The 27,464-nt window shown below is 48.9% G+C and overlaps 1 protein-coding gene across 4 annotated transcripts in view; it reads left to right on the top strand.

The window, feature by feature from the left end:
- Positions 1–2,649: 2,649 nt before the first annotated feature.
- ANO1 (anoctamin 1) overlaps positions 2,650–27,464 on the top strand; it is a 168,043-nt gene continuing 143,228 nt past the window's right edge. For 2 of the 4 annotated variants that reach the window (XM_075567625.1, XM_075567624.1), the window contains exon 1: positions 2,650–2,784. In XM_075567625.1, coding sequence (XP_075423740.1) covers positions 2,769–2,784 — 16 coding nt within the window. In that variant the 5' untranslated portion in view covers positions 2,650–2,768. The remainder of the gene's footprint in view (positions 2,785–27,464) is intronic. The other 2 variants (XM_075567627.1, XM_075567626.1) reach the window with 1 other exon arrangement.

The raw sequence follows: 27,464 nt of genomic DNA, 5'->3' as shown, positions 1-27,464 counted from the left end.
AGCAGGGGAGCCTGGGAGAAGGAGCGGCTCAGTGAGTAAAGACACTGACTGGCACTGAGTGTGAAGCAGGGGAACCTGGGAGAAGGAGCGGCTCAGTGAGTAAAGACACTGACTGGCACTGAGTGTGAAGCAGTGGAACCTTGGTTCAATTCCCACTGTCGGCTCCTTGTGACCTTGGGCAAGTCACTTTAACTCCCTGTGCCTCAAGCACCAAAAACACAGATTGTAAGCTCACAGGGACTGCGTCTGCAAAATGTCTCTGTAAAACGCTACGCTATGATTAAAGTTATATACCACTGGTAACCGGAACAGGAGCCTCTTCAACATACAATGTGGCCACAAAATACTATCCATGTGAGGGGAAAGGGGTTCCACAAGACAATTACTTAACAGGTGAATTGACACGTTACATACACCTTACGCGTGATAATAATGCATCTCGCCAGCAGCAGCAGCGCAGTGGGGAATCCATCCTTTTCACCAGGGAAGGTTACACTTTTCGCGTAATGTGTAATATTCACAATTCATCTCCATTAACATTAAATAACCCCACATTTCTGTTAACATATTGTCCGGTCATACAAAAACGTTGCCGAAATATGCAGAAGTACGAGGAAAACTCATCATTTTAGACGTTTTTGCAAAAAATAACTTCACTTTTTCCTACACAAATGTTTTGGTGAAAAAGTGGCAAATTTTCCCAGGAAGTTTTACCCAGAAAGTACTGTTTTTGCATTTCCTGACAACGCTATGCAGTGGGAGATTAGAGCACAGAGTTTGTACCGTGTCAAACAGAGAGGGACGAATGTTTTGAAATAGATAGTCTCATCGGGTGCTGTCTAAATATTTATCAGAATAGACGCTATGAAGAGCTGGGGATCCCACTGCAGCGGCAGATGGAGTCACCTTCCCCTCCCACTCATAAAGATTGGCGGAGTATTTTGGAAAGTGAAAAAGAGAGAGAAGAGAGAGAGAGAGCAGGGAGAGCGAGAGCAGGGGGGAGAGCGAGAGCAGGGGGGAGAGAGAGAGAGCAAGATACAGAATAGAGAGAGAAGGGAGAGGGTGGGAGAGGGAGGGAGAGAGAGGGTGGGCGAGGGAGGGAGAGAGAGGGAGGGAGAGGGAGGGAGAGAGGGGGAGGGAGAGGGTGGGAGAGGGAGAAAGAAAGAGAGAGAGGGAGGGATAGGGAGAGAGGGAAAGGGAGGGAGAGAGAGAGGGAAAGGGATGGAGAGAGGGGGGGAGATAGAGAGAGAGTGATTGAGTTAGAGAGAGTGGGAGAGAGAGTGGGAGAGAGAGGGAGAGAGGGGGGGAGAGGGAGAGGGGGGGAGGGAGGGAGGGTGAGAGGGAGAGGGGGGGAGGGAGGGAGAGGGGGGAGGGAGGGAGAGAGAGATGCTGTAAAACACTGAAAGACAAATATAGAGAGAAGGGAGAATTACAACTCAAAGGCAATAACAGATGTGAAGAAATACAGATAAAGTACAACTGGGACAATGAAAGGAAACAAGAGACTGAAAAGGTGCCGGCAGCCGGAGTAGGGTGAGAGGAGAGAGAAAGTTGCTTTGATTGACTCAGATCAGTTGAAATAGTAAGGATTCCCTTTCCTGGGGAGCTGGGGACAGAGGGGAGCAGCTGTGCTTCCAACCAGGGGACTGTCACTGCTCTGTCATAGAGGGATTCTGTGTGTCACTTGCTGTGTACAGTGTGTACTGTCCTGTCACTGTCCTGTCATAGAGGGATTCTGCTTGTCACTTGCTGTATACTGTCCTGTCACTGCTGTGAGAGTGGGGCACTGCTTGTCACTTGCTGTACAGTATACTGTCCTGTCACTGCTGAGAGAGTGGGGCACTGCTTGTCACTTGCTGTACAGTATACTGTCCTGTCACTGCTGTGAGAGTGGGGCACTGCTTGTCACTTGCTGTACAGTATACTGTCCTGTCACTGCTGTGAGAGTGGGGCACTGCTTGTCACTTGCTGTGTATACTGTCCTGTCACTGCTGAGAGAGTGGGGCACTGCTTGTCACTTGCTGTGTATACTGTCCTGTCACTGCTGAGAGAGTGGGGCACTGCTTGTCACTTGCTGTGTATACTGTCCTGTCACTGCTGAGAGAGTGGGGCACTGCTTGTCACTTGCTGTGTATACTGTCCTGTCACTGCTGTGAGAGTGGGGCACTGCTTGTCACTTGCTGTGTATACTGTTTGTCACTGCTGAGAGAGTGGGGCACTGCTTGTCACTTGCTGTGTACTGTATACTGTCCTGTCACTGCTGTGAGAGTGGGGCACTGCTTGTCACTTGCTGTGTATACTGTCCTGTCACTGCTGCTGATCACTGCTTTATCCCAGTCCTGTCTCTGTCACTGCTTTATCCCAGTCCTGTCTCTGTCACTGCTGCTGATCACTGCTTTATCCCAGTCCTGTCTCTGTCACTGCTTTGTCCCAGTCCTGTCTCTGGCACTGCTGACACAGGGGGACACTGTCTGCATGGGACAGGGATCTCCCAGGGACTTGCCCCTCACTTGCTCTGACCTGCCCTTGATTTGCAGAGGTGTAGGGTGGGGGTGGGACCCTAACCTGCCCTTGATTTGCAGGGTGGGGGTGGGGGTGCAGGGTGGGGGTGGGACCTGAGCCTGCAATGAGGACACGTGAAGGGTGACTTTGTTTACTGAACATAAAAGCCCTAAAAAAGGAAACGGATCCCTGGAGGAGACTCAATGTGTGAGGCTGAGGGCGGATAGCAGGAGCCGGCTGCCCAGGAGAAGCTTCCTCACCCGGACATGAGCTCTGCTGCAGGTCAGTGCAAGGTGTCCTGTGCCTCAGGAAGGATGCACAGGGACGGGGAATGCAGGTCAGTGCAAGGTGTCCTGTGCCTCAGGAAGGATGCACAGGGACAGGGAATGCAGGTTAGTGCAAGGTGTCCCGTGCCTCAGGAAGGATGCACAGGGACGGGGAATGCAGGTCAGTGCAAGGTGTCCTGTGCCTCAGGAAGGATGCACAGGGACAGGGAATGCAGGTTAGGGCAATGTGTCCTGTACCACAGAAATGATGCACAGGGACAGGGAATGCAGGTTAGGGCAATGTGTCCTGTACCACAGAAATGATGCACAGGGACGGGGAATGCAGGTTAGTGCAATGTGTCCTGTACCACAGGAAGGATGCACAGGGACGGGGAATGCAGGTTAGGGCAATGTGTCCTGTGCCTCAGAAAGGATGCACAGGGACGGGGAATGCAGGTTAGTGCAAGGTGTCCTGTGCCTCAGAAAGGATGCACAGGGACAGGGAATGCAGGTTAGGGCAATGTGTCCTGTGCCTCAGAAAGGATGCACAGGGACGGGGAATGCAGGTTAGTGCAATGTGTCCTGTACCACAGAAAGGATGCACAGGGACGGGGAATGCAGGTTAGGGCAATGTGTCCTGTGCCTCAGAAAGGATGCACAGGGACTGGGAATGCAGGTTAGTGCAAGGTGTCCTGTGCCACAGGAAGGATGCACAGGGACGGGGAATGCAGGTTAGTGCAAGGTGTCCTGTGCCACAGGAAGGATGCACAGGGACGGGGAATGCAGGTTAGGGCAATGTGTCCTGTGCCTCAGAAAGGATGCACAGGGACTGGGAATGCAGGTTAGTGCAAGGTGTCCTGTGCCACAGGAAGGATGCACAGGGATGGGGAATGCAGGTTAGTGCAAGGTGTCCTGTGCCTCAGGAAGGATGCACAGGGACGGGGAATGCAGGTTAGTGCAAGGTGTCCTGTGCCACAGGAAGGATGCACAGGGACGGGGAATGCAGGTTAGTGCAAGGTGTCCTGTGCCTCAGAAAGGATGCACAGGGACAGGGAATGCAGGTTAGGGCAAGGTGTCCTGTGCCTCAGAAAGGATGCACAGGGACAGGGAATGCAGGTTAGGGCAATGTGTCCTGTGCCTCAGAAAGGATGCACAGGGACGGGGAATGCAGGTTAGGGCAATGTGTCCTGTGCCTCAGAAAGGATGCACAGGGACGGGGAATGCAGGTTAGGGCAATGTGTCCTGTGCATCAGAAAGGATGCACAGGGACGGGGAATGCAGGTTAGGGCAATGTGTCCTGTGCCACAGAAAGGATGCACAGGGACGGGGAATGCAGGTTAGGGCAATGTGTCCTGTGCCACAGAAAGGATGCACAGGGACGGGGAATGCAGGTTAGGGCAATGTGTCCTGTGCCTCAGAAAGGATGCACAGGGACGGGGAATTCAGGTTAGGGCAATGTGTCCTGTGCCTCAGAAAGGATGCACAGGGACGGGGAATGCAGGTTAGGGCAATGTGTCCTGTGCCTCAGAAAGGATGCACAGGGACGGGGAATGCAGGTTAGAGCAATGTGTCCTGTGCCACAGAAAGGATGCACAGGCACGGGAAATGCAGGTTAGTGCAATGTGTACTGTACCACAGAAAGGATGCACAGGGACGGGGAATGCAGGTTAGGGCAATGAGTCCTGTACCATAGAAAGGATGCACAGGGACCGTTAATGCAGGTTAGTACAAGTCCTGTACCATAGAAAGGATGCACAGGGACGGGGAATGCAGGATAGTACGAGTCCTGTACCATAGAAAGGATGCACAGGGACGGGGAATGCAGGATAGTACGAGTCCTGTACCATAGAAAGGATGCACAGGGACGGGGAATGCAGGATAGTACGAGTCATGTACCATAGAAAGGATGCACAGGGACTGCAGGTAGATTTCAGGAAGGGATTTGCGCCACTGGAGACTTCTGAACAAGATAAGCTGCTGGAAAATGGGTTTATTGCTTCTGATTGCCTCAGTTTGTCTAAACACACATGTACTCTTTTGCCACACAATGTTATTGTCCTCCCACATTGTACTGCGCTGCAGAATGTGTTGGTGCCATGCAGATAAAAGCTGATAATAATAATTGCATTAGACATTGGGTGAGAGAAAGACATCAGCGAGTTGTCCTAAATGTAGCTCCCTAGGAACACAGGAGGTGTGGAGTGTCAGGCTTCAGTATTGGGGCGTGAGCCCTCGGGGTGTTCCTGGCATTACAAACAGATTGGAAAGGAAGGGTGAGAGGGTAAGAGTTGTAGCAGGAACATCCCAAAATCCGTGCCACTCAACACCTACAGCCTAGCAGGGCAGAGCTGCACATCGAGTAGTTATGCCATGCGCACTTTCCCCCACCCCTGAGAGATATGGCGGCTACTGTGTGCGCGGTGCATTACCTGTGGCTCACAGGAGGCCTGAACCTCCGCTGCAGGGAGCCTGGGGTGTACCTGCTCTGCCTGGTGACAGCGCCTCCACCTGTGCGGGATCCTATCAGTGTTGGATAACCCCGTGCAGGACACTATGTAAGTAATACACACTGGTATAGTATAACAAGTTTACTGAACACATAAGAAGAGTAATAACAGAACTACTCAGGCCTCACAGGGCCGTACCCCCACACCGTGTCCACACCCCGGTGGGGTTTACCCCAAAGTGATGAGATGCCCCTGGGCACCCAACCACCCTGGTATCCACAGAGTCAACCCACCCAAAGTGTGTGTGACAGCGCTGCCCACACCCGCGTGTTACCGTTGGTGCACTTGTAGATGGGGATACCTGCCAGGTGCTCCGGCACCCTGTATCACCGAAAAAAGAGAACCGTCCGTCCCACGGCGTTGTTGTCAGTGAAGGCGTCACCCTCCACGTGGGGTGATATCCGGTAGGAGTGTTCCACCGGGAAGATAGTCTCTATGCCTTGCGGTGGTGGTCTGGTCCCGAACCACAGGCCGCAACTGCTGCGCGGCATTCCGCTGTGTCCCTGACACTGAGGTTAAGTGGGGCAGTGTCCCTGTCTAAGGGCCTGTCCCTATAGCATGTGGGAGTCGGGGCCTATCTGGGGCCTAACAGGGGGTCTCTGGCCTAGTGCAGGGGGCTGCTGACACCCTGCACCTACACTCTTACCCTCTGATGTCACAGCTCCGACTGGCGTGGTCTCCTCAGCGCACCAAATGTTGCAGGGGGATCCGGCCGCACGATTGGCTGCTGCAACCCATGTGTTTAGCAGCCCCAGGGCCTGCTGGGGATTGTAGTTCCCCATGCGGAGTACTCTTAATTGCTTCCTCTGTGTACCTCTCTGCGCATGCGCAAGGTGCACCATGATGGCCGCCGCGACATGAACCTGCACCTCGCATGCGCAGCCACATTTAAGATGGCAGCACCCTGCAAAGGGAGCCACAGGGAGCCTCTGGCGACTCAGTCGCCTCCTGCACAACCTCCCTACCTACAGCGGTATCCACACCACCCGCGCTGCCTCAGCAACCTCCCCCACTTGTAGCGGAGGTAAGCGGCACCCAGGGGAGACCCTGCTATACTCTATTTGGAATGTACAGGATATGTGTGAAGGGGAGAAGTTGCCCATTATGTGAGTGAGAAGCAATATAAATGCTACTTTAATACAACATACTGGAGAAAAGACAGAGACACTGTGGGTAACCCTAGAAACTGGTGAATAGGTGATCTAAAGACCTTCAGGACAGGAAGAGGAATTGAGCAGTGTTTTAATGGAGGACATCACCAAGATGATAATTAAAGAAGAGATCGTCATTATGGCAGAATACAATCTGCCGGATGTGTACTCAAACCTGTTGCAGGTTCAGCCAGAGGTGGGGACATCCTGAATTACTTGATGAGTGAGTATTCTGGCCCAAGCCCACTGTGGCAAGTGAGTAGGATCAGGTAGCTAAACTCATCTCCCAGAAATGGTATATAGTGGGTATAAAATATCTGACAGGTAACATTTGTGGGGAGAAGGTAAGAAGGAATGCTTCTCTGGGGGGACAATGAAAGGTGTATCTGCTCAATATTGCTGCTGGTTGTAAAAGAAAGCATGCGTTCCTGTCCAAGCAGGAACAAGACATGGGGTATACCACTGTAGGCGGACGCTCACAGAGGTATGCAAGGGAGACTGGTTATGGTGAAATTAAATAAGGCTTTTATTGCGCCTGTTTCCTTAACATCAGGAAACCATCCAAACAAGGGGTAAACAAAGCTTCTATTCACTTGGGAGTATTTCTAGTGAAATATTATGTACTCCACAACTCCCTTTAGATAAGCATGTCTCCCAGCCCCAAACATATAGCATGAAATGAACAGATATAACAAGTCTTATAAATGAAAGTCTTATCTGTTAGCTGGGCTGCTGTAGGGGAAGCTTCTCTGCTCTCTTGGAACCGCACCCTTGTGTGCACAGGAAATGTCAGGCTCCAGGTTAGAATCTTGTCCCCTTTGTCTTGTGGTCAGCTTGTCGCTCAAGACATCTGTCCTTCCTTGGTTCAGCCCAGTTGTGGACTAAGGAATCTCTGCTCTGTCTCCAAGTTCAGCTCAGGTGTGAGCTAAGGAGTCTCACTTCATGTCTCAAAAGACAGGCTTTTCTAAGCAATCTAATCAGGCAGATGGTGTTTGTTAATTGACTACCAGCAGTTAACCACCACACTGCTGGATTAGAGGCACATTACCTGAACAGGGATAACTCCCCTGTTACAACCACCTAGGAGTAGGGTGACCAGATGTCCCGGTTTAGCCGGGACAGTCCCGGTTTTTTAAGGTGTGTCCCGGCGGCCCGATAAACGTTAAAATGTCCTGTTTTTTTGTGGCTGTCCCGGCTTTGACCAGAGAAGGTGGGGGCAGCAGAGAGCAAGAATACTGGGAGGAGAGCAGAGGCCGGTCTGATTGCAGCTGCAGAGGGTGGGGGCGGAGTTAGCTGCAGAGGGTGGGGGAGGGGTTAGTGACAGCGGAGCAGGGTCAGCCAATGAGGGTGAACCAACTCCGTGCACCTTCGCCATGCCCCCCGCCATGCCCCCGATCGCCTCCCTAATCTCCTGCAGCCCAGTACATGGGATGTTCACACCGCGCGGGAGACGGGCACGCGCACTCCACGTCGCAACGCCGGCACACTGAGCGCAGCTTAAGGCTTTCCAGAGATGGGAAAAGATTGTAGCCATTCTTTGGCAGGATGAAGGTGTTTGAGTGGAGAGCGGGACGTTTGTGTAGGGCAGGTGAGCAAAACCTCACGGAAAAGAAAGCCAATAGGATTCTCAGAAGAGTCGGGACGTAGTGTAAACACAGAAAAGGTTTTAAGATATAAAGGGAGATTCAGAACAAAGAAGATAGAAGAACGTCTTAGGCTACAACTCCAGTCACTGCGTGCACGCGCGCGTCGGAGCGCCTGGCGGTGCGTGCACGAGCTTCAGCTGCGATCTGTGGTCTAGGGGGCTCGCGTCCAGAGAAGAGCAGGGGGAGCAAAGACAAGATTTTGGACGGGGGCGTGGCCATGACATCACGCGGCTGGTTCGCCTTCGTTGGCTGAACTGGCGCTGTGACGTGGGCATTGCTCGTCCGCCGCGCCAAAAGACTAAAATCTTGTCTTTGGGAAAGGCGGTTGCGCTTCGCGCTTTCTGCAGGCGCGCGCAGGTAGTGACTGGGGTCGGCCCCATAGAGGGCCGTATCTTGTTCGTGCCGGGCACACCGTAGCGGGGACGAGGCCTTAGGCTGCGTCCATAGAAGCACCGACAGCGCTCCTCCGCACTGACACTGAGGCTCGCCTGCTCAATCAGGAGAGATTGTATGGACTTGCAGGTGAGCCAGCGTACGCGATCGGGAGGCAGAACACTGACGTCATGGGGCCAATAGCCCGCGAAGCACCAACGTCACGGCGCCAACGTCGTGACGCTGCTTCGCTGTGATTGGAGGTTTTCAGCCGACAGCGCGCTCAGATACAATTTCTGATGTCGGCTGAAACCCCTGCTCCTCAGCACGCCTGCGGACGCTCGAGGAAGCCCCCTCTCAAGACATCCTCATTGAGGATGACGGGGCTCGTCGCGGAGCGTCCGCACTGCTCAGCGCTGTCGGTCCTTCTATGGACTCAGCCTTAGGCAGAAGGAGGATGAGCAAATAATCTGATGTGCCGCGGTCCCGGCAGAAAATTAAACATAGCCAACTCAGTAAAGAAGGGGACACAACCTTTTTTAGGTATAGAAGAGAGGGGGAATAGTAAGACTAAAGAGAGGAGCGTCATGTAGAGGGAGACAAAGTTTAATAATTATTTTTGCTCAGTATTCACAGCAGAAGGTGAAGGGGGCGGGGGGGGCAAGAAACAAAAGGGAAAGGAGGTGGACAGGTCAATGGGGTCAGACGGAATATATCCAAGGATACTAAAGGGGATGGACAGGTCAATGAGGCCAGGCGGTATACATTCAAGGACACTAAAAGAACGTAGGAAGTGGGGAAACACAATTAATAGATTTCAGAAAGTGATTCGTGATTTAGGTACATTAGAGGAATGATCAAGCGCGTGGGAACTACAATTGAATGCCAAAAATGGCAAATTCGTGCATTTGGGTCACAAACATCCAAAGGCAGAATGCAGGGTTAATGTCATTCTTACATACACAATTCTAGGGAAATGGGGCGTGGGAGTCATTATTTCAGGTGACATAAAGATATGCAAGGAATGTAACAAAGCAACTGTATTGTACTGTATAGGGGTAGTGTTAGGTTGTACTGTATAGGGTGCAGTGTTAGGTTGTACTGTATAGGGGCAGTGTTAGGTTGTACTGTATAGGGTGCAGTGTTAGGTTGTACTGTATAGGTGCAGTGTTAGGTTGTACTGTATAGGGTGCAATGTTAGGTTGTACTGTATGGGGCAGTGTTAGGGTGTACTGTATAAGTATATATATATATACTCATTTTTCCTATAGGATTTTTCCATAGGATCTCCTTGCAAGCTGTGCTCCTTTGCTCTCTCTGTTTATGTACTGTATAAGAGCAGTGTTAGGGTGTACTTTGTAGGGCAGTGTTAGATTGTACGGTATAGGGCAGTGTTAGATTGTACGGTATAGGGCAGTGTTAGGATGTATTGTATTGGGGCAGTGTTAGGTTGTACTGTATAGGGGGCAGTGTTACGTTGTACTGTATAGGGGCAGTGTTGGGGTTCCTTATAATGCATCTCATCTCAGACGCTATTAGAGAAGGTTGGGGTTCCTTACAATGCACCTGATCTCAGACGCTATTAGAGAAGGTTGGGGTTCCTTATAATGCATCTGATCACAGACGCGCTATTAGAGAAGGTTGAGGTTCCTTAAAATGCATCTGATCACAGACGCGCTATTAGAGAGGGTTGGGGGTTTCTTACAATGCATGTTATCTAAGGGTTGCTATTAGAGAAGGTTGGGGTTCCTTACAATGCATCTGATCACAGATGTGCTATTAGAGAGGGTTGGGGGTTTCTTACAATGCATGTTATCTTAGGGTTGCTATTAGAGAAGGTTGGGGGTTCCTCAGCAATTCACTTAGGGTTCCTTGACCACCATAAAGTTAGAAACCACTGCAGTAGATCATATGTCATCATTCAGGCGCCTATTTACAGATGAAACTTTCGGTTCTGACCCTCTTGCCTTGCGGGTCCCGTACACGGCACCCTAATCCGCTTTTATTCTTAGTTTTCAGACGATTTAGCCAAAACCTCAAAGATTGTAGAAAATAAAATTTAGCATTGTCTGCAATACCGGACAGAACTGCAAGTCGGCGATCGCGAGTTATTGTGTCTCAAAAATCTAACTGCAATGCTACCTGTCACTTATTCCCCTTCATGTGTGCACGATCCGATATCACACAGATGTACAGTATTGTATGTACTTCAAGTGTATTTAATTGAAATATAAAGAGTAAAAACGTGAACACACCACAAAGTATTTTTAGCGAATGGAATGTTTTATTAGCACTCGAAAATAAAGTAAAAATGAATAATAAAAAAATACAAAGTCTCTTCTTCCAAATTTACAATCTTCATTTATTTTTCTGCTTCGAACTGGCTGGTTCTTAGACATGAGAAGAACAGAAAGCGCACAATTCTTGGTGCAATAACGTTTTTACTAGATTAATGAGACAAACAAACAAATAGTGGTAATACACTCACAAACATCCGAATAAAATAAGCAATTAGCCGTAGTTCACAGATCCACGCTGGAGATATGCAGAGTTGTCCTCACGGGGGGATACTCCGCCTGTTGCTGCAGCGCGTCCCCTGCTTGCTTCCACCTTTCCGGTAATGGGAGGTTCCTGCTGTCTCTCGTGACGCCTCCCTAGTGCGTCACCATGTAACCTCCTCCGTACGGCGTCGCAGCAACCCTGGCGGTTGCAGGGATGATCTCACTCCAGCCTGGGCCAACCACGTTAACCCGTTCCCTGCCTTCTCCCTCACAGTCTTCAGCTCTGCAGAAAGTCAACAACTACGGTCGTAGTATCACCATGCAAACCACCCTACAAGTTTTGAGGCGTGGCCTCTTCATCAGGGGTGTGGTTCTTAGACATCTTTGCGTGTAAAGAAAGAGACAATATTCGATATTGATCTAACCCCCTGGGTCTGCTATCAGCACAGGACATGGCCCCTTTAACAATGACATTCCACTGGACCATGCTGGACTGGACTGTGCTTATCCAGTGGAATGACAGTTGGTGACAGTTGAAAAGGGAGCTGAGGGAGTGAGGGTGTGCAGGCCCATCCTGTATAGAGAGTCCATGCAGGACCCCTCAGAGAGAGGGAATGAGAGAGAGAGAGAGAGAGAGAGAGAGAGAGAGAGAGAGAGAGAGAGAGAGATGCCCCACTGGACCAGTGCATGCAGCAGAGGGAAGACAGAGGCTACTACAGAGAGAGATTAGGGAGCCCAGCGGTGCAGGAATTACACCAGGTTGGAGTGGATGAGCTACACCACAATGGATATAAGATGCAGTTATATTGCCATCACAGTTTGATCTTTGTGAAGCACCAGGCCTGCAACACACACAGTTTATAAGCTCCAATGATTGTGCTAGCACACCAGGATCTACAGGCCAGTACCCCATGATTGGGATGCAGGACAGAGATAAAAGTTATTATTTGTTTGCGCAGCGTTCGCACTGTTGGTATAGTTTGTTTAAGTATATATGTGTATGGAGTCATTCTGAGATCACCGTACGGATTCACATGAGATATGTAACACCACAAATTATATGCATATATAAAGCTTGTTATAATTCATTACCACTGTGTTGTCTAGTCACTACAGTCTCACACGTGTACCACACACTATAAGAATTTAAGAATTTAAACAGTAACCCATAGGATTTAGGCTTTCACCTCAGTGATAGGCCATATAATCCGAGGTAACATAAAGAGGGGTTACATTAATAATCGCACATACAGTCGTAGTGTGCTGCGCATGCGTATCGCCTGCAGTTTCTTCTGTAGCTGTCCTACATGCAATTCCATTCACTGCAATGTGTGGCTAAAACCCTGTACAATATTCTCTGCTATTGAAAGCTAAATTGTTAAGTACGTTGGACTTCTGGGAAACATCTCAAACAGACGCCTGCTCAGCAGCGGTCTTACAAAAAGCTCCCTAAAAATGTAGTTAACAAACTGCAGTGATCCTAAAATATATAGTCAGGACACAGGAGCCGGAGACAGTCTGAGCTTCTGTAACAGAGAGGAGACCGTACTCAGTAAGCAAGGAAACCCAGTGAGTCACAATGAGTATCAGATACTGTACATGAAGCTGCTATGAGATACCTACTTACAAACCCACATACTTGGCATCTGAATTCTCAGCAGCTGAGCAAGTGCAGCTTTAATTACCCCAACCAAAATAAATAGACCTTACTCAGTGATCAGCTTCTCCCTATCAGGTAATGAGAAATCTCTAGGACACTATATATATATATGATATGATGTAGCGCATGCACGTTAGTTTTGCAAAGTGGGAAAAAAAGACTTTGTAGCTGTGCACAGAACATGATATTGCAGTTACCAGGAGAATTAGCCACCAGGCAGGTAACACAAACAGGAAGAAAACGGGGGGGGGGGGGGGGGGGGGGGGGTTATCACAGGAAAGTTCACTCTGTTTATTGTAGTTTGATGGTTCTTGTTTGAAAGTAAAATCTTCCGGTGTTTGATAGAATTGTGTGTTCTGTGATGATTCTATAGGTTAATGTATTAGCTGATGTTCAGGAGGTTCCCATGAAATCGCTGACACCCTCGCTGCTTTTTCTGTAACCCTGCCGGTTTAGAAAATAAGATACATATACGCTGGAGTTGTACTAAGCGCCGACGCTGGGTATCGCACCCAGATCCGGCATTGACATGCTACACATCCGGGCTTAGTGACTCTCCCCCACAGTAGCACAAAGCATGGATAGTGAATAGATCAATCAGGCTTACTTTGTTACCAGCTTGTCCCACGCTTTGCCACCATAATATACAGATAAAGCACACGCTGTCTGAATTTATGGCTCTTTAATTATCATGCATTGGCTGTTATTAGCACATATTCGGTACGACCTCCTTTTCATATCTATCTTCTTTAACAATTTTTAAATTGTTTGCTATCTGTTATGATTCTGTGTTAATAACTTGATAGTGATTTTTATGCACTTCCTTGGGTTCCCTCTTTTGCTTTTTGGAGAGCTCTTTACCCCCTGTTTGGGTTGTTTTGACAGTGATTTTCTCTCCTGAGGTGCGCCCCACTATACACCTTCGGTAGGCGTTTTACAGCACGTTATTGACTGCTGTGCGGTTGTAGTGCAGACAGTGCGTTCTTTCCACCATTATGGAGTTTTCTGAGTGCAAAACATCAGCACCCAATGATGGGTGCACACATAATACAGCTCTTCTCATTGTGAATCCACCAAAGAACAAAGAGACAGATTCATCAGACACCGAAGCTGCGTTACCTGCAAATGTCTTATATGTTAACGTGCCGGATCGGGTGTGATAACACACATTGGAGCTGGATGAATTTGCCCCAAAGGGTTTTAGATAAAAGTATTAAACCCAAACAAGGAATCCGCTCTGAATTGTTTGTGGGAGTCAGAGACCGTAGGATTTTAGGTAGGTGTATTAGGAGATGTAAGTGTTTGTTAACATGCGGACAAGATAACATCCGTGTAAACCAGAGGAGGGTCGCAACGCGGGAAGGTTACCCGTTGGTAAAGAGGAAAGTTACAGAAGTGGGAATGTATCACGAGCTGTGATACATATTAATGGACCAACTCCGGAGTCCTATATACAGGAGGGCCCGGGCACGCGGCAGGTTCCGTTCTAAGGGCCCGCCGCAAAACGAAAATCGCCGGAAACCGGAACTGCCGATTTTTGGCTTGTGCACAAGCGCAGACCTGAAATTCCCCTGTGTGCGCATGCGCGACCTCTGATTTACCCGTTCTACGCACGCGCGACCTCTGACTTACCCGTGCTGCGCACGCGCAACCTCTGACTTACCCGTTCTGCGCATGTGCGACCTCTGACTTACCCGTTCTGCGCACGTGCGACCTCTGACTTACCCGTTCTGCGCACGCGCGACCTCTGACTTACCGGTTCTGCGCATGTGCGACCTCTGACTTACCCATTCTGCGCATGTGCGACCTCTGACTTACCCGTTCTGCGCATGCGCGACCTCTGACTTACCCATTTTGCGCATGTGCGACCTCTGACTTACCCGTTTTGCGCATGCGCGACCTCTGACTTACCCATTCTGCGCATGTGCGACCTCTGACTTACCCATTCTGCGCATGTGCGACCTCTGACTTATCCGTTCTGCGCATGTGCGACCTCTGACTTACCCGTTCTGCACATGGGCGACCTCTGACTTACCCGTTCTGCGCATGGGCGACCTCTGACTTACCCGTTCTGCGCATGCGCGACCTCTGACTTAGCCGTTCTGCGCATGCGCGACCTCTGACTTACCCATTTTGCGCATGCGCGACCTCTGACTTACCGGTTCTGCGCATGCGCGACCTCTGACTTACCCGTTCTGCGCATGCGCGACCTCTGACTTACCCGTTCTGCGCATGCGCGACCTCTGACTTACCCGTTCAGCGCACGCGCGACCTCTGACTTACCGGTTCTGCGCATGCGCAACCTCTGATTTACCCGTTCTGCGCATGTGCAGACATGGCGGCCCCCTTCTCGGTACCGCCGGATTGCCGAGAAGCGGGGCGCCGAGAAGCGGGGCGCTGCTGTAAATGTAATAGTTTGTGCAGAGCTTTCCGAACCCCACAGGTCTTTTTCTCATGTGAACGCACTATTACACTTACTGTATAAAGAGCGAGCTGGGCAGTGATGCTGCAGGTTGTAGTACCTTTTATTGCACGAACAATAGTAAATGGGAGATACCAAAGAGTCACTGGTTCGTTAAGAGGATAACATTAGTGAAGAGGTTCTCAAGTCCAGTCCTCAAGACTCCCCAACCGGTCAGGTTTTAAGAACATCCCAGCTTCAGCACGGTTGACTCAATCTTAGGCTGCGCTTATAGTGACGGCGACAGCTATGCAACGTCGCATCAAAACGAATGCATTGCCGCCGTCATGTGCGCTTATAGTAAGCGCGGCGCGACGGATTATTCGCGATCGCTGGAAGTCATCTCAGTTAGATTTTTCTCTGTCTGTGTTTCATGTTCTGTCTATGGTTTTAAATACATTTTTCCAGCAACCACAGCCTGACGTCACCGCCGCGTCGCCATAGCCGGCACTATAAGCGTAGCCTTAGACTGAGCCACTGATTGAGCCACCTGTGCTGAAGCGGGGATATCCTGAAAACCTGACCTGTTGGGGGCTCTTGGGGATTGAGTTGAGAACTCCTGGATTAGTGATTAAAAGCGAGGATGACATTATTAAAGAGTCGTAACGAGCAGGCAGAAGCTACTGCAGGAGGAATGTTAAAGCTTCACAGGTGGCTGCTGTGCTAACGTTAGCAAATGGATTTCCGCAGGAAGGATTGTGATTGATTGGGGAGGTGGGGGGGAGGGGGGAGAAGCTTTCTACCACAGGGCAGTAGATACAGAAAGAATATTAGTTTGTCCTGAGTAATGCCCGAAGTACCCAGGTCAAGTGTGCAAAGCAAAATTCCAGCCGACCCGCTGAGAATGAATCGCACGAAACTTTCAGCTCACCCCGTCAGCGCTGGAAATGACTAAACAGATGGAGAAGGCCTTTGTGCTGGTGACATATTTCCAGATATAGCTTCATTCCAAACGCACTGTAACAGCAACGCTGCCTGTTCTATGACAGCCTCCCGTGTTCTGCGTTTCACGGATATGATTCATGGAACAGCAGGGGGATAACTCATCCAAGAGGTCCCTGTGCCTACTGATGTGAGGCAGCCTCTATAACTCACAAGGTGCTGGCATGGGCGGCTGCAGGAGGTGTGGGGTATAATTGGGATTCAGGTAGAGACGGGAGAATCCGCAAAGGGATTTTGGCGGTTTGCTATCCACGCGGATTCATCAAAATCCGCCATTGGATACAAGCCGTGGATTCAGCGATCCGTTGGCGGATTCGTAAGAATTACTGAATTCACGGATTAGATTCTACAAATCCGTCAGCGGGCGGCAGAATCCGCGGAGCGTATTAGTAATAATAATTAAAAATCCGCAAATCGCGCGTCTCCCTTTTTGAGATTAAGCCGCTGAAATCCACGGACCAAAGGAACCCCCCCTCCCCCTGCACACTGCTGATGGATGTATGTTCCTGTGTCTCACTGTCCCTTACCCCACCTCCCCCTGCACCCCCCCCCCTGCACACTGCTGATGGATGGTCCTGTGTCTCACTGTCCCTTACCCACTCTCCCCCCTGCACCCCCCTGCACACTGCTGATGGATGGATGGTCCTGTGTCTCATTGTCCCTTACCCACTCTCCCCCCTGCACACTGCTGATGGATGGATGGTCCTGTGCCTAACTGTCCCTTACCCCCTCACTCCCCCTGCACACTGCTGATGGATGGATGGTCCTGTGTCTCACTGTCCCTTCCCCCCTCTTCCCCCCTGCACACTGCTGATGGATGGATGGTCCTGTGTCTCACTGTCCCTTACCCCCCACCTGCACACTGCTGATGGATGGATGGTCCTGTGCCTCACTGTCCCTTACATCCATTAATTGCCCTGTCTGTTTATTCCTTCTCTGCAGCATCTGCTTTAGACGGTTATCTTATTTATCTTTCTTTACATCTGTGTAAGCTCCTGGGATCTCTGTAAATCAAATCAAATAAGCTTTATTGGCATGACGAAAGAGCATTCAGAATAATAGGGGGTGTGTACAATGATTACACATTACATGAATTGTAGGGGGTAGGATAGAATGATTGCACAGTACATGGGTAAGTTATACATAGCGATGTGGGGGTTAGTGGGCGTCTGTGGCAGGTGCTGATATAGTGTGCAACCAGTTCTGTGGGGTTTCATCTTCTCCCAGGAGGATCGCTATTTTTTGGTTCTCTTCTATATTATTAAAGTTCTGGATAAGAGCTGTGAGTTTCTCTAGGTGGGCACTCCTCACTTCCGAGTATTGCATGCAATGCAACAGGAAGTGTGTTTCATCTTCTACCTCACCTAGCTCACATCTTTGGCACAGTCTCATCTCCCGGGGCTTCCAGTTCTGTCTGTGTCTGCCTGTTTCTATTTCTAGGCTGTGGGCACTTATTCTGTACTGGCTCAGGGTCTGTCTCTGTTTTGGGTCTTTTACCTTCAGTAGGCAGGGTGCCAGAGTGTATTCTCTCTGTAGGCTGTGGTTGGTCTCCAGCTTCTTTGAACGTTGGATATCATTTTCCCACATAGTCACATACTGCTTCTTCATTTCGCTGGCGATTGAGTTGTTTTTTTGGCAGGTTGTTGATCTGTGTGGGGTTTTGTCCTGGGAGTGAGAGGACAAGTTGTTTGATGGCACAGGGTTTAGTGAGGAGGTCCTGGCTTCGCATTGCTCTGTAGCAGTAAGACTGTGGATGGCTGGTGTTTAGGTGAGCCCAGAATGTCAGTGCTCTCTTCTGTACCGTGAGCAGCAGAGGAAAGCGGCCCAGCTCAGCCCGGCATGCATTGTTTCATGTACTTCTTGGAGAAGGTGTTTGCAGAATTCCAGATGCAGTATTTTAGTTGGGCTGGTATCCCAGTATCGCTTACCCGAGGAAGAGAGGAGAACTGTAGAAAGCTACTAATACTTGAAGTACTCATTATATTTTATAATTGCTGGAAGATACAGTATATGTTGCTATTTGTCAGGTTAACTGTACCAGTGTGACTTTTAGGACTAAGCGCGAAAACATATTAACCATATCTTTCAAACCTATAACAACGTGATCTGGTGAATAGGTTTTAATTGTATTAGCAATAGTTCCGTTCTTGCACTCTTTCCCAGGTGGGGCTGCTGCATTAGTTGTGACTTTTCCCCAGGAAGTCCTGTGAGTATTTGTCTGTGTAGAGGTCAGAATAATGTGAGGTTCTGGATTTCTTCTGTCATGTCATATACAGATGTATTTTCATAGTGTTGCATGTGATGGTAACCCTTGGGTAGTCTGCACACTAAAAACACAAACATTGACGGTCATTGTATTTCATTTCCCCAGTTCCAGATTACCAGGCCATTGGCTGCTTGACCCCATTGATTACACAAAAGTCTGCAAATAGAATCTGTCCTTGTGTCATTTCCATGTTTTCCAGTTAAAAGCTGCTTGTCACTAAGAATAGACACGGGGAGTCCTTCACGTTACTAATTTCCCTTCTAATTCCCATGGAGCTTGCTATTCCAATGAGCGCTTGTTTAAACATCAGCGCTATGACATTGGAACCCTGCCTAATTCTAAAAGTAACAGTGAATCCTCCTCAAATTGCAGAGCAGCCAGTGTGTCTCAGGAAGAGAAAAAAAGAAGCTGTTAAGACATCACCCAGACGAGAAGCAGCTGGGCTCAGAACTCACATATTACTCTTATTGTATACCTCCAGTGGCCCTGAGATAACATATTTATAGAGTATAAACAGACCCAAAATAATGTTGGCTGCACTAGCAAACCCCCCAGCGGGCAAATTCCATATGGAGATAAATATCTTCTGTAGGAATTTAGGAACAAGAAGTGTTAGCACAGAGAAAACTGCCAGAGAGGACAAGTGCAGAGGCACGATCGGGAGCCTGCGCCCCCTGCACGCGCGTCCAGGGCTCCCCGAGGGAGCCCTGGTGTCCCGCGATCGCGGGACAGCGGCAGGGGGTTCCGGGGGACCCGGCGGACCCGGCAGCGGTAGGGAGAGCGCCCCGATCGGAGGGCGCTCTTCCGCTGCTTCGGCGCGCGCCCGTCACACTCGGGCGCGCGCCAGGCTACTGCTGCGGCACAGAACGGGCAAATGCTCGAATAAACTGTGCCGCAGCAGTATAAGAAATTGTCCAGATAATGTAAAACTGAATTATTCCCTGCCTCGTACCTCGCGACCCATTCTAAGAATGTACTAAAATCCTCAAAGTAGAAACAGGAAACAAAACACTCGACAGGCAAACACACGTCCACGAAAAAACGTTCCTGAAAATGACATCCCAATACATGCAAAAACTCCGGACAGACTGGAAGTATTTTAGCTAGCAGCACCCCTTGTGAGGCTTCCCTCACCATATGTCAAAAGATGCATATGTAACCTTACAGTCCTCCTTGTCTAACCCATCATTAACTAAATTCTCCTTCCAGCTAATATCCATACCTAGGCAGCTAATATCCATACCTAGGCAGCTAATATCCATACCTAGGCAGCTAATATCCATACCTAGGCAGCTAATATCCATACCTAGGCAGCTAATATCCATACCTAGGCAGCTAATATCCATACCTAGGCAGCTAATATCCATACCTAGGCAGCTAATATCCATACCTAGGCAGCTAATATCCATACCTAGGCAGCTAATATCCATACCTAGGCAGCTAATATCCATACCTAGGCAGCTAATATCCATACCTAGGCGCTACAGAAATAAGGCTCTGGACACTTCGCCCCTGTCCCGGTCTCACCAACGCTCGCGCCTTCCATGCTAGACCCTATACTCCCTGAAGATGGCCCACACGGCTCCAGCCAACCTACCAACAATTTTAACACACCTACTGTATTAACTCACCCAAAGCATTACATTGTCCTACCTGCACCTGAGCACCAGACTCTAACCCAACTAATCAACTAGTTGTGACCCCACAAACCCAGCAAGGTTGCACTCACCATCTAGCACCTCAACCTGTTCAAGGTCAGGTGTCGTCTCCCTCCTCCTACCAGCAGCCATCAGTGATCCAGACAGCCCTGCTGTTCTTGCTGGGCTGCCTCCTGTGCCCTACGTTGCTGCTGTCTCTCTCCTCTGCTCCGGTTCCCCGTGACGTCACCAGGATACCGCCCTCCATTGCACCTGACACTCTTCCTGCGCTGTTCCTCTGCAGGCCCAACGTCAACGTTACTTGGTCGCGGCCTGCGTCGCTCCGATTCCCACTTCTGCTGCCTCCGGCCTAGACCACCATCTCTTCCCTGCGGTTGGCCCATACGAGGCCTTCCACCGCTCTGCGAGCTCCCGCCACTGTCCTGGCCCGTGGAAGGCCCGCAGCCCCTCCTGCCGCAGCTCGCGATCCGTGACGATCCTCGGAGGCCCGTCTTCTTCGTGCAGATACCGGACTGGGGCTCAGACACCGCCGTGGCCTCTGCAGTGCTTCTGTTCCAGGCTCACTTCAGCCTCCCCCATAACCCTTAAGTGGCCAGCACACATGTCACTAAGCGAGCCCCCCCCCATCCCTAAGGGCCCGCTCCCTAATTTTATTTAGCAATCCCCCAATGTCCCCTGTTGGTGCAGTACTGGAGCCTGCGTGATCCTCCCTCTCACCTGCACTAACTCCTGTTCTCCTACTCGTGGTCAGATTCCCTTGGGCAACCGCCGGGAGAATTCTGGGAATAACAGGAATATGACAAGGAATATTATGGGACAGCGGCTGGGGAAGAATAAAATAATAATAATAATAATAAGATGTAGGTAACAATACTATTAGCAGCTAACACCCTTCCCTGGGCCGGGGCTGCTAACAGAGGGTCACCTCTGCCTAGTTACAGCCTCCCTAAGCGCCCCTTTATTGAAACTCTTGCGGGCAGATTATCCAACCCCTTCAGTAACACAATTTTGAACTCTTCACACCTCCGGTTTCTTGTCGCTGCGGTCATGTTGCCCATTCCTGGTCAGTCCATGTGCCCGGCTGTATTACAGCTCGGTCTGCTCATAACCATGATTTACCCGAAAGAAATACTACTTAATCGTCCACTTATCTCAAGTGTCGGAATAAGCGGCACTACAGCTTGATTAACCAATTCTCCTGTGAAGAGGTAGCCTTGATTATCCCGCAGAATATAAATAAGCCGAGACGAGTGTGTCTCCAGTGAGAATCTGGAAGTGGTTTCGCTAACCACAGTATTTTTTCCATTGTAGGCTTCTCCCTTTGACAGATTTCAGATTTCTTCTGCTGCCTTCGCTCAGACGGTAAACACTGTAACAGAGGCAAAACTGGTCAGACAAGGCTGCGCAAACACAACAAGCTTTCAAATGAACCTAACACGCGGCCGCCGCTGGCGCTTCCCTGGGAGTTAGTATCGACAAAACATTATATGCATTCCTAAGAAGTATTTATTTTAACCTGTTTTTTGCTGGAGGGGCCTACATGAGCCATTTGTACAGGACAGTGCGGCAATTCCCAAACACACTATACTGTATACTCTTGGCTATATTTCCCTAAAATGGACCATTATGGAATACCACTACTTAGGATGCATAGGCCTGTGTGTCCTACAGCCAAACACACACACACACACACACACACACACACACACACACACACACACACACACACACACACACACACACACAACGATACTCACAAACTATAGGGTCGTATACCAAAGTCATAGGACACCTTATGGCTCATTGACAAGATGGTTATGATGTGTTTTATGCCAGCTGGTGCATATGGGGCAAAATGTGGAGCAAAAGCTTTAACAAATTGCCACTAAGAGGTGCAAATAGAAGTGATGCTTTTGCACAATGTTAGTTCCAAAAACGACCTTAGTACGTGGACTGAAATCATTAAGGTCCGTCCTCCTTGTTGTATTAATACTGATTGATTATGTACATAGTGCTCTAAAGCACAAGTCTATAAACATGTAATATACAGGTACATGCAGAAATAAAAGCATCAGGCAATGGCGTGTAGACATTCTCTGTCCAACGAGCTTACACTCTAATTGCTATTGTAACCCTCCCTGAACAGCTTCTAGGGACATTACATCGGGGTGTATTATATGGGTTACCCTGATTCTGGGGCGGGATTCAGGCGGCTGGGCGATGAGGCAGCAAAGTTCTAGAATAACGGGCGCCAGGAACTTTTGGAATACACCTGTCATTTATCCATGTGCCCGGGCACAGGGACCGGCCATACACATGTTAATATACACCTGTCATTTATCCATGTGCCCGGGCACAGGGACCGATCATACACATGTTAATATACACCTGTCATTTATCCATGTGCCCGGGCACAGGGACCGATCATACACATGTTAATATACACCTGTCATTTATTCATGTCCCCGGGCACAGGGACCGGTCATACACATGTTAATATACACCTGTCATTTATTCATGTCCCCGGGCACAGGGACCGATCATACTGTACACATGTTAATATACAACTGTCATTTATTCATGTCCCCGGGCACAGGGACCGATCATACACATGTTAATATACACCTGTCATTTATTCATGTCCCCGGGCACAGGGACCGGTCATACACATGTTAATATACACCTGTCATTTATTCATGTCCCCGGGCACAGGGACCGATCATACACATGTTAATATACAACTGTCATTTATTCATGTCCCCGGGCACAGGGACCGATCATACACATGTTAATATACACCTGTCATTTATTCATGTCCCCGGGCACAGGGACCGGTCATACACATGTTAATATACACCTGTCATTTATTCATGTCCCCGGGCACAGGGACCGGTCATACACATGTTAATATACACCTGTCATTTATTCATGTCCCGGGGCACAGGGACCGATCATACACATGTTAATATACAACTGTCATTTATTCATGTCCCCGGGCACAGGGACCGATCATACACATGTTAATATACACCTGTCATTTATTCATGTCCCCGGGCACAGGGACCGATCATACACATGTTAATATACACCTGTCATTTATTCATGTACCCGGGCACAGGGACCGATCATACACATGTTAATATACACCTGTCATTTATCCATGTCCCCGGGCACAGGGACCGGCCATACACATGTTAATATACACCTGTCATTTATCCATGTCCCCGGGCACAGGGACCGGCCATACACATGTTAATATACACCTGTCATTTATTCATGTCCCCGGGCACAGGGACCGATCATACACATGTTAATATACACCTGTCATTTATCCATGTGCCCGGGCACAGGGACCGATCATACACATGTTAATATACACCTGTCATTTATCCATGTCCCCGGGCACAGGGACCGGTCATACACATGTTAATATACACCAGTCATTTATCCATGTGCCCGGGCACAGGGACCGATCATACACATGTTAATATACACCTGTCATTTACTCATGTCCCCGGGCACAGGGACCGATCATACACATGTTAATATACACCTGTCATTTATCCATGTGCCCGGGCACAGGGACCGATCATACACATGTTAATATACACCTGTCATTTATCCATGTCCCCGGGCACAGGGACCGATCATACACATGTTAATATACACCTGTCATTTATTCATGTCCCCGGGCACAGGGACCGATCATACACATGTTAATATACACCTGTCATTTATTCCTGTCCCAGGCACAGGGACCGATCATACACATGTTACTATACACCTGTCATTTATTCATGTCCCCGGGCACAGGGACCGATCATACACATGTTAATATACACCTGTCATTTATTCATGTCCCCAGGCACAGGGACCGATCATACACATGTTAATATACACCTGTCATTTATTCATGTCCCCGGGCACAGGGACCGATCATACACATGTTAATATACACCTGTCATTTATTCATGTCCCCGGGCACAGGGACCGATCATACACATGTTAATATACACCTGTCATTTATTCATGTCCCCGGGCACAGGGACCGGTCATACACATGTTAATATACACCTGTCATTTATTCATGTCCCCGGGCACAGGGACCGGTCATACACATGTTAATATACACCTGTCATTTATTCATGTCCCCGGGCACAGGGACCGATCATACACATGTTAATATACACCTGTCATTTATTCATGTCCCCAGGCACAGGGACCGGTCATACACATGTTAATATACACCTGTCATTTATTCATGTCCCCGGGCACAGGGACCGATCATACACATGTTAATATACACCTGTCATTTATTCCTGTCCCAGGCACAGGGACCGATCATACACATGTTAATATACACCTGTCATTTATTCATGTCCCCGGGCACAGGGACCGATCATACACATGTTAATATACACCTGTCATTTATTCATGTCCCCGGGCACAGGGACCGATCATACACATGTTAATATACACCTGTCATTTATTCATGTCCCCAGGCACAGGGACCGATCATACACATGTTAATATACACCTGTCATTTATTCATGTCCCCGGGCACAGGGACCGATCATACACATGTTAATATACACCTGTCATTTATTCCTGTCCCCGGGCACAGGGACCGATCATACACATGTTAATATACACCTGTCATTTATTCATGTCCCCGGGCACAGGGACCGGTCATACACATGTTAATATACACCTGTCCTTTATTCATGTCCCCGGGCACAGGGACCGGTCATACACATGTTAATATACACCTGTCATTTATTCATGTCCCCGGGCACAGGGACCGGTCATACACATGTTAATATACACCTGTCATGTCCCCGGGCACAGGGACCGGCCATACACATGTTAATTTACACCTGTCATTTATTCATGTCCCCAGGCACAGGGACCGATCATACACATGTTAATATACACCTGTCCTTTATTCATGTCCCCGGGCACAGGGACCGATCATACACATGTTAATATACACCTGTCATTTATCCATGTGCCCGGGCACAGGGACCGATCATACACATGTTAATATACACCTGTCATTTATCCATGTCCCCGGGCACAGGGACCGGTCATACACATGTTAATATACACCAGTCATTTATCCATGTGCCCGGGCACAGGGACCGATCATACACATGTTAATATACACCTGTCATTTACTCATGTCCCCGGGCACAGGGACCGATCATACACATGTTAATATACACCTGTCATTTATCCATGTGCCCGGGCACAGGGACCGATCATACACATGTTAATATACACCTGTCATTTATCCATGTCCCCGGGCACAGGGACCGATCATACACATGTTAATATACACCTGTCATTTATTCATGTCCCCGGGCACAGGGACCGATCATACACATGTTAATATACACCTGTCATTTATTCCTGTCCCAGGCACAGGGACCGATCATACACATGTTACTATACACCTGTCATTTATTCATGTCCCCGGGCACAGGGACCGATCATACACATGTTAATATACACCTGTCATTTATTCATGTCCCCGGGCACAGGGACCGATCATACACATGTTAATATACACCTGTCATTTATTCATGTCCCCGGGCACAGGGACCGATCATACACATGTTAATATACACCTGTCATTTATTCATGTCCCCGGGCACAGGGACCGGTCATACACATGTTAATATACACCTGTCATTTATTCATGTCCCCGGGCACAGGGACCGGTCATACACATGTTAATATACACCTGTCATTTATTCATGTCCCCGGGCACAGGGACCGATCATACACATGTTAATATACACCTGTCATTTATTCATGTCCCCAGGCACAGGGACCGGTCATACACATGTTAATATACACCTGTCATTTATTCATGTCCCCGGGCACAGGGACCGATCATACACATGTTAATATACACCTGTCATTTATTCCTGTCCCAGGCACAGGGACCGATCATACACATGTTAATATACACCTGTCATTTATTCATGTCCCCGGGCACAGGGACCGATCATACACATGTTAATATACACCTGTCATTTATTCATGTCCCCGGGCACAGGGACCGATCATACACATGTTAATATACACCTGTCATTTATTCATGTCCCCAGGCACAGGGACCGATCATACACATGTTAATATACACCTGTCATTTATTCATGTCCCCGGGCACAGGGACCGATCATACACATGTTAATATACACCTGTCATTTATTCCTGTCCCCGGGCACAGGGACCGATCATACACATGTTAATATACACCTGTCATTTATTCATGTCCCCGGGCACAGGGACCGGTCATACACATGTTAATATACACCTGTCCTTTATTCATGTCCCCGGGCACAGGGACCGGTCATACACATGTTAATATACACCTGTCATTTATTCATGTCCCCGGGCACAGGGACCGGTCATACACATGTTAATATACACCTGTCATGTCCCCGGGCACAGGGACCGGCCATACACATGTTAATTTACACCTGTCATTTATTCATGTCCCCAGGCACAGGGACCGATCATACACATGTTAATATACACCTGTCCTTTATTCATGTCCCCGGGCACAGGGACCGATCATACACATGTTAATATACACCTGTCATTTATTCATGTTCCCGGGCACAGGGACCGATCATACACATGTTAATATACACCTGTCATTTATCCATGTGCCCGGGCACAGGGACCGATCATACACATGTTAATATACACCTGTCATTTATTCATGTCCCCAGGCACAGGGACCGATCATACACATGTTAATATACACCTGTCATTTATTCATGTCCCCGGGCACAGGGACCGGTCATACACATGTTAATATACACCTGTCATTTATTCATGTCCCCGGGCACAGGGACCGGCCATACACATGTTAATATACACCTGTCATTTATTCATGTTCCCGGGCACAGGGACCGATCATACACATGTTAATATACACCTGTCATTTATTCCTGTCCCAGGCACAGGGACCGATCATACACATGTTAATATACACCTGTCATTTATTCATGTCCCCGGGCACAGGGACCGGTCATACACATGTTAATATACACCTGTCATTTATTCATGTCCCCGGGCACAGGGACCGATCATACACATGTTAATATACACCTGTCATTTATTCATGTACCCGGGCACAGGGACCGATCATACACATGTTAATATACACCTGTCATTTATTCATGTCCCCAGGCACAGGGACCGATCATACACATGTTAATTACAACACGCGCAACATTCTCAGAAGAAATTGATTTAAGTAAAGGGTATATATAACAATGCACATAATGAGACACGTGAGGGGCGTAGACAATAGCTAGATGTGTAGATATAACCACCAATGATACAAAGTTACCAGACTTCCTTTGTCATCATGGGGTTAATATTGGTCCCATGAATGGAACCGCCGATGCGGCGGTGAATGAGAGTAAAAAAGTGTCTGGATTTAAACAGGCATCCGCTCCGGTAGGGAAGGCACCCGCTCCCAGTTTCAGCGATATAAGCAGCCCCGTTCT

The sequence above is a fragment of the Ascaphus truei genome, chromosome 12 (genome assembly GCF_040206685.1).
Source record: "Ascaphus truei isolate aAscTru1 chromosome 12, aAscTru1.hap1, whole genome shotgun sequence".
NCBI lineage: Eukaryota > Metazoa > Chordata > Amphibia > Anura > Ascaphidae > Ascaphus > Ascaphus truei.
This window is presented reverse-complemented; position numbering and strand designations above follow the sequence as displayed.